Source organism: Neolamprologus brichardi, chromosome 7 (assembly GCF_056152115.1).
Source record: "Neolamprologus brichardi isolate AB-2024 chromosome 7, ASM5615211v1, whole genome shotgun sequence".
Lineage (NCBI taxonomy): Eukaryota > Metazoa > Chordata > Actinopteri > Cichliformes > Cichlidae > Neolamprologus > Neolamprologus brichardi.
This window is the reverse complement of record NC_142110.1, coordinates 52,293,991-52,308,581: the sequence shown is the minus strand read 5'-3', so window position 1 is coordinate 52,308,581 and position 14,591 is coordinate 52,293,991. Positions and strand designations below refer to the sequence as shown.

The following is a 14,591-nucleotide window of genomic DNA, read 5'->3' as shown; positions in this document are numbered from 1 at the left end:
ACCCATCGTGTTTTAAAGATAGAGTATGGTTACCCTTTTTTTTTTTGTAATACCATGTGACGATGATCATGGTTGACATAGAATTACGGCTCGCAGTAATATCAGCAGGCTGATTAAAATAAATGGTTTGTTAATAAGATGACTAGTTTCTGTTTTGCAGATTAACAGAAAAGCATCTGTTTTATCTTCTTAGCTTTATTTCAGCCATAAAAACATAAAAAAAACTGTCACAGTTCCATCAGTCGTAATTTATGATCTTTACAGGGCACAATGTTTGGGGAGTTTCAGATTTAGAGCCTCATTTAAAAGAAGAAAAGGAAGAAAAGTGTGACAATCTTGCGATTATTACCGCTGTCTTTGCTGTTGTTCTTATCTGAACAGCAATAGCAGGTGGTAAATGGAAGCTTTAGGTGGCTGGAGTTTTTTCAATATTATGCGAACGTGACTCTGTGTGTTTTTGAGTAATTTTAACATTAGTTTGGTTTTTTATACAAACTTGAATTCAGACTGTATTTTGTTTAGTTTTTCTCTCATCTGGCGGTTTTTTTTTTGATCTATAGGTGTGGAGAAATAACACAAACCCTTTTGCTACAGTTTGCTCTGTGTGTGTGTGTGTGTGTGTGTGTGTGTGTGTGTGTCTGTGTGTATCTGGAGTGCAATGGAACGTCATTCTCATCAAGATTCTGCCCCTCTGAGACTGAAATCATTTATAGCCTGGGCAGGTTGCTTTGGGCCTTCACCATTTTTTGTTGTTTGCTTGATGTTGGAAGTGGCTTAGCCTGAGGCTGTTCCAGTAGGTACATGCTTTAAATCCCTTTTTTTAAACCACTGATTTATTGCTGATCCCGTTGTAGCTTGTATACTGTGATCATTTTGTTGCATACCTATTGTGAGGTTCATAACAAGGTAGATACATCACATACTTAACATTTTATTTCTGCCCCCTAAACTCCTGCTGTGAAAAAAGATGGTTGGGTAGCACCCAGTAATAATCATGCTATTTAGCATTAATAAGGTTTTATTACGGTATTAGCATCAACAACGTTAGCGTAAAACCTACATAAATATCAACATTTAATATTGAAAACCCAGCTGCTAAATGTTCATGAAATTAGCTTGCTTTAAAGTAGCCAGGTCAAGATCATCATCAGCAGTTGCAGGTTGAGAAATGTTTCTAACATTAATTTCACACTAAGCTGAAAATGATGATAAGCTGGTGTAGAATATTCAATACCAAGACACTTACTTAGTCTGCAGTTTCTTAGAACATGCAAAATTCTAGAAAGCATCTACAGTTCCATAAGAATTAAGAGAGTAAGCAGTACCCAGCTGTTAATAATCAAATGCAGTTGATTAACTGATCATCAGTAAGTTTGTGCAACTGTGTAAAAGGTTTTGTCAAATTGCTTTCAGGAGCATTTAGATGTGTGTCAATATAGTGTCACAATCTACCCAGGAGTGGGTGTCACAGCAAGTTCACTCATAGGTCAGACTGTATGATGCTCAGACAAATCGCAAGTGCTAGGTCTCAGTTAGCATGTGAAACATTAAAGGAAAAGAATCCCAAAAAGACTTTAATAGAAATATTTCAATAAATTCTTTGTTAGCATATAAAAACCTTTGAATTTGACATTTACCTTCTCTTCATCCCAAGCTCATGAAGTTAAATAAAGTACAAGTATGATAAAGTTTAAATAAATGATAAAAGGAAAAAGTAAATGTGTGTTTGCTGCTTTGATTATATTACTTCTTTTGCATACAGCTATATAATCCTGTTATATTAAATGTATGGTCACATGTCAAAATTTTTTCTTTTGGTAATTTCTTTAAATAAGTAGTCTAGTCATTTATTAACTGGAAAATGTTCACTCTTTGATACAGACATACGAAACAATGTGAAGAGTCTGAGAAATAGTTATAATATTTATTACACATACAGTAACACAATCAGATCTCATATTGTTCATATGGTTTTGTAGAAATTTATAACATTTGGGATTTGTACAGTGGAAGAAAAATATCCCATCAAATTCAGTCAATGCAGTTTCCTCTTTGTGTGCACCAAAAGTAAAAAAAAATATCTACACCTAAGGAGTTCTTGTGTGAGCTTTTTGAGTTCAAAATAGGTATTGCATTATCTGACAAGACTTCCAACTCAGTCCAATCAACACCAAACCATCAACCAGTACAGAATGGTACTATACTTATTTCACACTACAACCCATTACATCCCAATGACTCTGTGACCAGTGTCAGATAAATTTGAAAACTTTTTCCCTCTAAAACTCTGTCCAGTTTATTTACGTTGAGACTTTTTCACCTCAACTGGCACATGATTGAGGACACATCACAGTTATTTTCCATTACATCATAAGTAAACTTAACTACCTACAGGCCACAACAAGTCAGAACAGCACTGACCACAGCAGAACAAGCTTTATTCCTATTTTTCAGCAGCTGAAATGAAACCCTGTGCCACAGCTGTGCTAATATGTTGAGATAATTTAAATTTAATATATTTTGGATGGTAGAGATAAGTAATGGTGGTCCTTCCCTATAGACATAATAAAAGGACAGAGAAATTAAAAGAGCAAATCATTAAAAATAAACAAATCATATATAAAGAAATGTCAGCTGTCCTACATTACTACTGAAGTGTCTGAAAGATATCAAAGCATGGATGGCCTAATTTTTTGGAATTTTAATGAAAGTAAGACTGAGATCGTTGTTTTCAGACCCAGTGGTGTTTGTGATTCCTCGTCTCTTGGACCTGGTCCCCCTGCAGTCATATGTGACTAACCTTGGTATCAAACTGGACTGTGATTTTATACTAGATAAGCAGATGAATTCTGTTATTAAAGCTAGTTTTTATCATTTGAGACTTTCATAAAGAATCAAATCCACTTTATCCTGTAAAATCTTTGAACGTCTTATTCAACTTCTGTCATAATGCCCCTTGGACGATTGCACTGCGCTCTATATTGGCCTTAGCAAAGCTTCCCTTAACGCCCAGACCAAAGTGCTTCAGCTCGTCTTTTAGCCGGAACCTACAAACGAGACAACATTTCCCCCGTCCTGGCATCTTTCCACTAGCTCCCAGTTCAGTTCTGGATCCATTCTAAGATTTTATTATTTGTTTTTTAAACTTTTAATGGATCACTGCCACCATACTGATCACTTAACTCCATATGTTCCCTCAAGATCGCTAAGGTCCATGGACCAGCTGCTCCTGCTGTCCCTAAAACCCGGCTGAAAACCAGGGGTGAGCGAGCCTTTTATGTTATTCAGCATGGCTCATCATTATGCTAAACGGTGGTTTTATAATATAAGTAAATGACTCTAAGGGGAAGAGAGAAATCAACGTCCCAAAGACCTTCAACATATTTAAAAGGTTTAAAATGATTTATAGAATGTTTAGCTACTAAGCAAACATTAGTATCATAGCAGTATAACTCACAGCAGCGAAACATGATGGCTTCTAAGTTGAAATTTTTATATTTTATATCATTTTATACACCAAACCATCACACTGGTTTAGCATACTCTTAAAGGCACTGTTTCCGGGAATATGTTTGTTTGCTTTCTTGCTGAGTTAGATAGGAAAGAGTGCAATTTTTCACTTGAAAAATCAAAATCAATCAACCTTGGGATAAATATACAATCCAACCAAGACAGGAAGCAGGGGGAAAAAGCCAGACTGACTTTGTCCAAACACAAACAGCAATTCACTTAATTTGTCTGATCAGTGGCACAAATCTATCTGAAAAAAACAAACCCAAAAAACATCAGTTTGTGGTTTAATGTCATGTTGAAGTTGGGTGTAGTGAGCTCTAGTCTCATATTTAAGCTTAGATGAAAAATTGATGGCTCCTTAATGTCTAACTCTTGCCAAGAGAACAAATAAGCATATTTCCTGAAAGTAAATGCAATATAAAACACATTTATGAGGCCTTGCTGCATTGAACCTCAAAACACATTAAAGATTAAAACATGTATGAAATTGCCTGTCCCAGTTTTGTATGTATTACTGTAGAGTGTGTCATTACACATTCTTTTGGCAAGAAGGAAAGTAGATAGTGAGAATTATGGCATTATTATGTTAGAGATGAGACTTTGGAGGACTCCTGTAAAGAAATACAGACTTAATAACAAAAATAATAATCACCATCACTACTTTGGATAAGCTGAGATGATGGTGGTGGTCATGACATGATGACCATCACCACGTGTGGGCCAGGTCCCATGTAGTACGCTAAAAGTCTTATACATATACAGTATGTGAAGCATGACTCCGCCTCGGCTGCTTTATCACTGCTGCTTTTCTATATTCTCTTGGCAGGACATCTCATTCATCCAGCAAATTAAATGTAAAAATGAGAAATCATTGTGCCTGCAGGGATTTCGGTCCCTCTCTGCAGTGTGTTCTGCAACAGCACTAAGAAATTATTCATATAAAGGGCAGAAGACAGTAAGAGTGGTTTACATTACCTCCCCTGCAGATGATGCAGGGTGGCAACCTCCTTTACACTCCCAAAATCATTCCTCGCTGCTAAAAGAAGGAAAAATAAAGACTAGTGCTGGGTAAACTGGCCACAAAATATTGTCACAGCACTGATATTAATGTTTACTATGCATACGCTCAGACACTTTGGGTATTTATTGCTTACAAGATAAGATAATAATAATAATGATAATAATAATAATGGACAAAGAAGAAGAAATTGTTTCTAAAATCAACATCTTTGAACACTCACATCCTAAAATCACACAGCTCGTCAAACAAAAGATCAGCATGAACATTTTGGCTGCCCCTGTAAAATTAATCAAAATAAAATACAACCTCACGTGTGATTTTTGTCTTTTTGATCTTTGATCAAACATCAAACTCCCAGACTGATGCTGGCAGGAGTTATAATCAAAATAATCAAAACGATGGGACAGCCTTCATATCACAGTATCACATCTTTTTATTTAGCTTTGATTATTTATGCTTTGCCATGCCACACAGAAATAAGTGGTGATTCTGGGCTATGAGGGGTCATGTGCTCTTAAAACCACAGGAGATAAAGAAGAACTTCGATTTTACTGCATGTCCAGATTAATTTCTCTGAGACAACGCCCCAAGGAGCAATAAGAGGGCATCGTCCACGCTTGTATAGGCATAATCTGCAAATTAAAGAGTCCTTGAAAGCCCTCAGTAGGAGTCTGAATGCTGCAGGACTGGCCACTCACTAAAAGTTAGTGTCACTGGCTCATAGTCTTACTGAGGGCACAGTACCGTCCATGTTTCTCACAGGGACAGTGCAGAATGTAATGAAACATCCACTTAATATACAGTAAAGATGCACACAGAAGAGGAATTCAAATATGTTATCAGAAGAGCTTGGACCTTTGTTTGTTGACTTATTGACCTGTCTGGTCACCTGCAACACTTTCTGTGCTGCATGAGCAACGGAGGAATGTGATCATTGGATATACAATATGCAGGAGCTTCAGGTAGCATTTAAATGCATAAATTTCCAAAATTACTGGGACAGTGTTCAGCGAACTTAGTCAGTGAAACGAGGTCTGTGCAATTCTTTTATGAAAATATGACAATTAAATGATAATATTGGCAAAAATTACTATCTGTTGCAATCTACATACACATAAATTCATTTAGTCCACTTACATTCACAGTACATCCAGAACCTCATTCATCTAAAACAGAAATTCCACCACCAATAGTTACTGGACAGTTATTTAACTGCAAAACGACATAGCTGCTGACAACCTTACTTAACCAGAATATAACCAGTTGGCAACTAGGTGTCACGATCCTGGGTCTTATGACCCAGTGTTTTGAGTTTTAGTTCTTTTGATGTTTATAGTGTATGTTTAAGCTTATTAGGTTTCCTATGTTCATTTGCTTATTAACTCCCCCTTGTGTTTTCAACCCGTGTGAAGTCTCCCTTGCCCTTCGTGTGTTTCATGTCTGTGTGTCTTATGTTGTCATGTCTGCCTCTCATGTTTCCTGTTTTATTTTGAAGAGATCTCGTGTTTTTATATTATGGATTATGTTTTGAGTCCTTTGTTGTACTGTTTCTTTTTCCCCTAGATTTCAGTTATGATTATCATAGGTTTAGTTCTTTGGCTTTGTAATATGGCTTCCCTGTGTTCAATGTTGTGTCTACTGTGACCTTTTTGTACCATGTTTCTGGTCCCTATATTCTGTCTTCTCAGTTGCTGTTAAGTTTGCATGTTTAGAGTTCAGTCAGTGTGTTTCCTGTTTTACTTTGAAGGTCCATGTCTCATGTGAGTGTTTCTAGCTTTGCTTCCCTTGTCTCGTCCAGCCTGATTACTCCCAGCTGTGCTCTCCTTCTGTGTCTCATTCCCTCGTTACCCCTCTGTGTATTTAAGCCCTGTGTTTCTCTTTGTCAGTGTCGTAGTCTCCCTCATGGCTGTGTTTCCCTGTGTGTCAGTTTATCCACGCCCCAGTTTAGTTTTGTTATATTTTTGTGCCATTCTGCAATAAAGCAGCTTTTTGAGTTTTATTCCTGCGTGGTGAGTTTTGCGTTTGGGTCCTTCTCTTGCCTGCACATAGCCGAAACATGACACTAGGTACGACAAGTCACATATTGCAAAGAGATTGGCTGCTAATAAGTTGTGCTTACTGGTGCAGACTGATTTAGACAGTGTCTATACATGATATTTACAAACCTTTGCAACTTTATCAGCCTCCAGTGGTTTGGAGACAGGCTGTCTCTCAGCAGGTAACCTGTGCAATCACCTTGTGATCAAAAAAATGGTTGCCCAGAGGTATGGGTTTCAAGACTGAAGTTGATTCACTGAGTGCAAAAACATTTGGTGCGATTCCAGGAAAACCACTGATTTTTCTTTATTGTAAAGAAGTTGCCATCTGATTTTTTTTCTTTCTCTAGTGTGACTGAGCCATCATCCAGTTCAGGGGTTGCTGGAGACTTTTCCAGATGACCTTTGGTTTAGATGTAGGATAAATCTGTTCTTCACTGAGAGGCAAACAACCATGACAAATACATCCACAGTTTCAACCAATTTAAAGTCAACAATTTTCCTAATATGAATGCCTCTGGACGCTTAGGGAGAACACACAGAACCTTCTTCCTGTGAGGTGACTGTCCTAACTAGCAAATCTTAATTATAAATGTATGTATGTAAATACAGAGTAGAAGTTACATCTTGTGCTTCTAGTCACTTTTGATTTTTTTGGTGCCTCGTTTATTGAATAAACATAAATGCGGGATTGTGGTGCTCTCCAAAGATTATTGTGCCGTATGGTGGTTCAAAAAGTTCTTACAAAGGGCACAGGCTATCAATTTGCACAAAAAACAAAGTGACTTTAATGAATTTATGAATACATTAACAAAAAACAGGATGCTGTAGCCTTGTCACAGAGCCAATCCAACAAAAGTCCAAAAAGAAAGATAAACTAACACAGAAAATAAAACCCAAACGTAAAGAACGAAAAAGAGATAAGCAGGGAGAGGTGAGTAGGGGTTTATTAAGAGGCAAAATGACAAAGAACAAGTCGAACTTTAAATACGGAGGATTTATTGAGCACATAAGAAAACAACAAACAACAACATGGACTGGAATATAAAATACAGGGAGGCTTAGAAGCAACTAAAAACTACAGACTTTCCTGTTTCATATCTGTTACACAATCAATCAATTTGAGAAGACAGAAATGAAACCATATTTCCAGATTTGGCAGTTTTCTATAGTTTTGTTTGTTTTTTGTTTTTTTTGTTGTTGTTGTTTTTTAAATCTAATTATCCATAAACATTTATTAGTTTTTGTATTCCAATAAAACTGTCCCTCCCGTTATGTGAGCAGCACAGTCAGATAAAGATCAGGTTTGGTAGGTTTAGATCATTTTTAAAACTAAATTACAACCAGTATTTGTAATAAAAGTTGTGTTTGTTTATTTATTTATTTATTTGATATATATATTGAACTTTCTTGCTTTATGGTCGATAGATTTTCCACTCTTAAACATAAGGTTCTGAGTTACCCTAATTGCACCGATTAAACAAGACATAAATGGTAAGGTTTATGGTTGTTATTTTATTTGCTCCTTATGGTCACACCATTAGTTGTGATTGTCATAATGCACTGTTCATTGTTGGTCCAGCAAGAAGCGCAACTAGTGCCACTGTTAAACTGACAAAAACCCATTTGATAGATGGAAACAATCAAGAGTGCAATACAGTCTGTATTCCTGTTGTAATCCTGTAGGTTTCAACCCTAAAGGCCACTCAAGAATGTATGAGCCGTAGCATTCTGGGAGGTTTAAAGTGCTTTGTGAACTATATCATCAGACTCAGCAAGGAGCTAACAGCGCCTACTTACTTGCATAAAGCCTCCACAGTGACGCACAAGCTGTGTGCTCCCCAGGACAGGACTGTTGTAACAGCATGTTAAAGAGACAGCAGTGGGTGGGCAAACATAAAAATGTGGACAAGATAACCTAACACAAGTTATGGAGAGCTGTATGGGGGAGTCTTCATGTTAAACTTGTTGAGAGACAGCCTCAAATGATTTGTTCTGCCTCAGCTCCCCTCTCCCTTTCTGCTGGTAGCAATCTTCGTCCCACATACGTATAAAACCTTAACTGCTCAGCTACAGTTATTTTACACCCCGTTACTAAGATGGCGAAGATGCTGTACTGTAACATGCTTATGATAATGTGCTCAGCAGTTTGATGTCTCACAAGAAAGGAGGCTAACACGGCCAACATCAAAGGCAGTTAATGTTAAAAAAAAGTGTAGAGTAATATAAAGTACAGTCAGGTAGCCGAAACCATGATAGTCACATACACTAAAAAAAAGTCATAGCACTAAAAAAATTACAAAATGTAATAGTAAAGAAAAAAAGAGAACACCTAAAATAGAGCTTTATAGTAAAAACAGATTCATAACAATGCTGAAGTTCGAATGATCAGAAGTATCATGTTGTGATTGCCCTGTAGCTTGTTTCACTATAGAGAACCACATTTACAGGTAAATGAGTAAAGCCTGGTTTCCAGATTATTATCTGGCACTGCACTGTAATACGTTGTCTTTATGAATGAGTAAATATTGTTTGAAATATCAATGTGTATTTGTAGCACTAGCTGAAATGTGACTGTCTCACAGTGTTTCTGACAGTATTTCTACTTGGCTATTAGCTAGCCTGTGCAGCAGTCACACTACCACTACCTGACATGATAAAGATAGAGTGAATGGGAGGTGACAAGTTGAGACAACCAGTTGTATTTGTGCCCTAGCTACCCGCTGGCGCCAATCAGAAGTGAGTCATGCAGAAACTTTTTATTTTTGTAGGTGGGGTGGTTGTCAGATTTTGTTGAACTGGGGATAGCAGATGTGTTTTGAAGGATGAGAACTGCAGTTCAGGCCATAAATATCATTGGCCTAGACGGGCTAGGTGGACTTGTTTCCACTTGAGAAACAAACTGGACTGGTTATATTTGTCTAATGTTAGTATTTGCACTAAGAAATGGAACAAATACTTATGCCAATGTATATAAAAATATAAAGGGATAGACATTCATGAAGTGCCTTGAGCAGCTGGTCAGAAAACACATCTGCTGCTCCCCAACATCCTGGACCCTCTTCAATTTGCCCACAGAAGGAGCAGAGCCATGGACGACACAGTCGCCTTGGCAACACACACTGCCCTCACCCATCTGGAAAACGGGAACACCCTTCCTCCTCGCTCACTGAAAACACAGTGAGCGATTTCTTACTGTACTCTTGTGCTCCTTTTTCACTTCCAAGAACATTATCATTAAGTTTGCAGGCAATAGGACTGTTGTAGGCCTTATTGCAGACAATGATGAGACAGCCGACAGAGCTAAACAGGCCAACAACCTTTCTCTCACATCAGCAGAACAATGGAGGTGATAGTGAACTATCATCCAGAGGAGAACACTGGCTCATCCATATTAGCTATGCTAACATTGAAATGGTAGGCACTTTCAACTTACTCAGTGTGAACATTACTGAGAATCTATCCTGGACCCTTCACATGGACATCATGGACAGAAAGGCCCGTCAGTGCTCATACTTTCTGAGGACACTTAGTTTTATAAGACACTATCTCCTGAAGCTTCCACATAAGCATGATCAACAGCTTGGTGACAGGCTGTATGACAGTTTTGGAATGGAAGTTGCTTGCTAAAAGCTGGAAATCACGACAGAGATTGGGGCAGCCATCAGAGATCGTCACTGCCAAGAGCCATTAAAAAGATCTGCCTGATGTCTGTGTAAGGCCGACAGAATTATCAAGGATCATAGCCATCCAGAAAACCAGCTGTTCTCCTTGTTACCCCCAGGCTGGAGTATGGCTACACCAAACACTAGATTAAAGAACAGTTTTTATTATCAAGCCATGAGACTCCTCAACTGCAACCTTGGTCATGCATTGGTGCATTACTGCAGTACAATATGTAACAGTAGAATTTAATCGGCCACTGGTACTGCTGTTTATAACTCTCAGTTTACCCATGTGCAATAATTCTCCATACTCTAATCTAATTCTTTCAACAACCTCAGCAGCCATGTTGCATCTGTAAGTCTTCTCCTAGCAAAGGTTGCTGGTTCCTGCTGTATCTTTTACAATAATCTGAAGTGCAACTCAAGGATGGCGTTTTAGAGCTGCAGAAATGAATAAACCTAATTTATTAAAAGCAAACAGGTAACTCACATTGATGAATCTACAGATAATGACTTGATTCTTCAGTTCATGTTTGATTTACTTTTAAATTCATTGGGGATTTAAAGCCACAACTTTTAGTTTTAGTTCCCATTCTCTTTAATTGAATTTTCAGATACAGCAGGCAGCAGTCGTCATTTACTCCTTATGTAGATTTCTCATAATAAATGTAATCACATTCCCTCACTAATGATTCAGCAGCAGAAGTGATTTGTTACATTACATGTTTGACTCAGAACAACTTCATCAAAGGTGCCCTTAAACAACTTCAAAGACTTCACACCCACTTGCCTCATCTTCTGTATTTAACACTTGAAGGAAAAGAAAACAAGGTATTTTGGTTTTAATAAGCAGTCTGTACAGTCTGGATTCCGAATGTTTACTAAACACAAATTCCTTAGATCCAGTGACTGCACAAAGCAATTAAGAAGTCCCATCCTTAGTGTGAAGACGTGCATTCACACACCGACCCACTCAAAACCCACATGACTCCATAAGCTCTTACCAGCAAAGCCTTTATTATGTTACTGACATGGACACGGACAGCTGGAGACACAGCGGCCAAGTAGTCATTCCTGTTATACTTCTTTGAAGTCCACTTGAAGTCCGCCACCTGGGGTGCGTGCGTAGTTGATGCATTGAAATGTAAATTCTTCGCAGATGAGCGTGTGTGGTCACAAAAATATTGCTAGGCACCTGGATGTCAGCATAGACCCCTGTGCTCAGTGTTTGATGATGAAATTAACGTCACTCGCACCTCAGCGGACTCACATAATCAATGCATAAGAAATGAGAAAACTTAGTAGTTGCTGTTCTTACCTCATTTACATGAACTACAGAGACCACTGAAGTAAACCTTTTACTAACGTAGTGTACAAATTAACACGGTATCAGTAATCAAACTGTATGTAGCTTATCACATTGTCGATGCAAGATCATAGTAAGTATGATTGTAGGTAATACATGCAGCCACAAGCCAAATGGAAAAACTAATGAGCATTTAGGAGCTAAAGTGCCTGAGTTTCCCTTAATGATGCAGTACAGACCAAAATAGGACAAAAAGAATTGGGCTTTTAGTGGTCAGAGGGCTGGAAACAACTGCTGGGAATGATTGCTGTTGGGTTCCTATATGCTTTTTCTTTCTCCAATTCTGGATAATAGGAGGGCCGGATACAAGCTATCATATGGTGAGAGGTTGCTAGTCTAAGCCGAAGATTAAAACCAAAAGAAATTCATTCTCAGATTCACGCCTGCGTTTATTTGGATGTTAGCACCTCCGAAACAACTGCAACATCCACACAGAAGGGTGGTGGATTTGTACCCACGTGCTGCTCAAAGAAGAAGAGCTAAGCCACGGCCAAGGAATGGATTAATATGTGCTAAATCAACAATAATTATGAACTCATTACTTTAAAAATTCTAAATATATATGGAAATGAGAGCAGTCACAGTAGTGGTAGGTTTTTTAACCCTGCGAAGCCTTGATTTGTGGCTAGTAACTGTATAAGTTACAGCCAAACAAATGAAGGCTCTGCACATTAAAGTCCTTAACCACCGAGCCCAAGTTCATCACATGTTAGGTTTTAAAAGCAACTGGTGAAAAAAGTTAAATACTAATGAGACTTCTTATTAAAAAGAAAGGGTAATCATATGGTTATTTCTAGCTCAACTGGGAGCTTGGTTCATAATAAAATGGGCAATTTCACCTAAGTCCCCCCTCAGGGTAACTTGTAAACTAAAGAGGGATTTGATGTGAGGGGTATGAGAGCTGTGATGGTGTGTTATCAGCTGAGTAATTTGCTCTTGTATAAACATGAATTACTGTTATCTAAGTGCCCCCTGACAGCCGATTGGCTCCTCATTAGGCCTGTGTGAAATGAGATTAGCAACGAGACTCTAAATTATGATCCAATCCCAGAACACATAATCTCTCACATGCATATACCCTTTGTGAGTCTCTCCACTCCATCTATTTCTGCCATCCTTTTTTTTTAACTTCATTGCTTTCTGTATCTTCCCCTGCGGCTGCTCGTTCCTCGTCTTAGCATCTCTCCTCTCTTGACCTCTTACCTCTTCTCTCTTTTTTTTTCTGCCCCACCGACCTCACTCTCAGAGTGTAACTGCAGTGGGAGATCAGACCAATGTGTGTTTGACATGGAACAGTACCGGAGCACTGGCAGTGGGGGGCGATGTGTGAGCTGCAGAGACAACACTGATGGGCCCCACTGTGAGCGCTGCAGAGATGGCTACTACCGGAAATCTACAGAAGATCCCTGCCTACCCTGCAACTGCAATGTCAAAGGTAAACTGCAGACACAAAAATCTCAATTGTTTTGATAATAACTGAAGCCCTAATTATGATCCATGCCAATGTCATTACTTGCTACTTTTGTTTTATCCTGCATGAGAAAATGTAATTATGTTAAAATTGGAATGCCCTACTGGCACAAAAAAGCACCATATGCAAGCTTTAGCTACAAATGAATTGGACTCATAGGATTAATTTTACAAATTTTATGGCCAATGTTTTTAAAAAATTAATGGCACTGCATTAATATTTTCTACGTCCCATCAGCTCACCAAACTTGCCTAGGAGTAGAATCTTTTTCAATGTATAATTCATTCAATCTCATCTTAGTTATCATTGCCTTAGCTTCCACGATGATCATTAAGGAAATCCATGGATTTACTCACCCATGCGGGTGTAAATTGATCCAGTTGACTCACTGAACATTATCAATAAAAAGACTCATTGCTCATTAAGCAAGGCCTAACTTTAGGTGGAGGAGCATTAATGGTGGTGGTCACCCATCATCAGAGAATGAGAGAGAAAAGTGAACCAAAAACATTAACTATCTTTTCCTCTTCATATAAATAGTGTGCGGTGAAGGCACAGAGCTGTTGGAGTCCATTATATTGATCAAAGGTTATAGCAGACTCCATCAGGCTTCCCTTTTTCTCTTCTTTCTGCCCCAGATGGCCTTTTTTCTCCATTAACTAAAGCTTCACTATATCGGCTACAGTGTAGAAGCAAGGTTATATACTCCTCTTCCAGGAACAGAAATTCAAAACAAATGTTCATTATAGATAGATAGATAGATATTTATAGAAAATGCTCATCATTCTTGTCCTACACTATGATTACATTTTTCTTTATTTGAACCCTGCCAGGATCTGTGAGTCTACAATGTGATGTAGAAGGAAGGTGTGCTTGTCGGGAAGGTGTGACAGGAGAGAAGTGTAACACATGCCAGGCTGGCTTTCACTCGATAGGCCCCGGTGGCTGCAGGTGAGCAACATACATATAGTAATATATACAGCATACATGCATTCATTTTATGCTAGTGAACACAAGGCTCACTGACATTACATTTCATACAGCTTTCCTGTTTTATAGATGTGACACCTAACTTCCCAAAGCCTGAATTTATCAAACTGCAAAGCAGGACAAAAGGATTCAAATTTCTCGACGTGACACTACTGTGAATTAGTGACCTTATCAGCAAGTACCAGGATGTGCCAAACACAATGTCAAACTGCTAACAAGCATTGTAACAAGCAAGCCACCAAGTGCAGTGTTATTTTCCACATGGATAAAATTCATTTCAGTTTTATTAAGCTTTTTATTTCAGGGTGTCACGTATATTCATCATGCACAATATTAGTTACGCCAATGTGATTTTTTTGCTTTATATATGTTTGGAGTCCACTGGATTACTTCATGGTTATCCCCTTTTATGGAAGTGTGCAGAAGTTGTCTGACTTCTATCAAGAAAACCTTTTTGTCTGCATTACACAAATGCATCGTTTCTTGTCTAGCTATATTTTAAAGTTTTTGTTTTCAAAGTATCTTTTAT

General features: G+C 38.2%; 1 protein-coding gene across 1 annotated transcript in view; it reads left to right on the top strand.

The window, feature by feature from the left end:
• lamc3 (laminin, gamma 3) overlaps positions 1-14,591 on the top strand; it is a 134,521-nt gene that overhangs the window by 34,599 nt on the left and 85,331 nt on the right. Inside the window, exons 5-6 of the mRNA XM_006796809.3 lie at positions 12,848-13,036; positions 13,906-14,023. Coding sequence (XP_006796872.2) covers positions 12,848-13,036; positions 13,906-14,023 — 307 coding nt within the window. The remainder of the gene's footprint in view (positions 1-12,847; positions 13,037-13,905; positions 14,024-14,591) is intronic.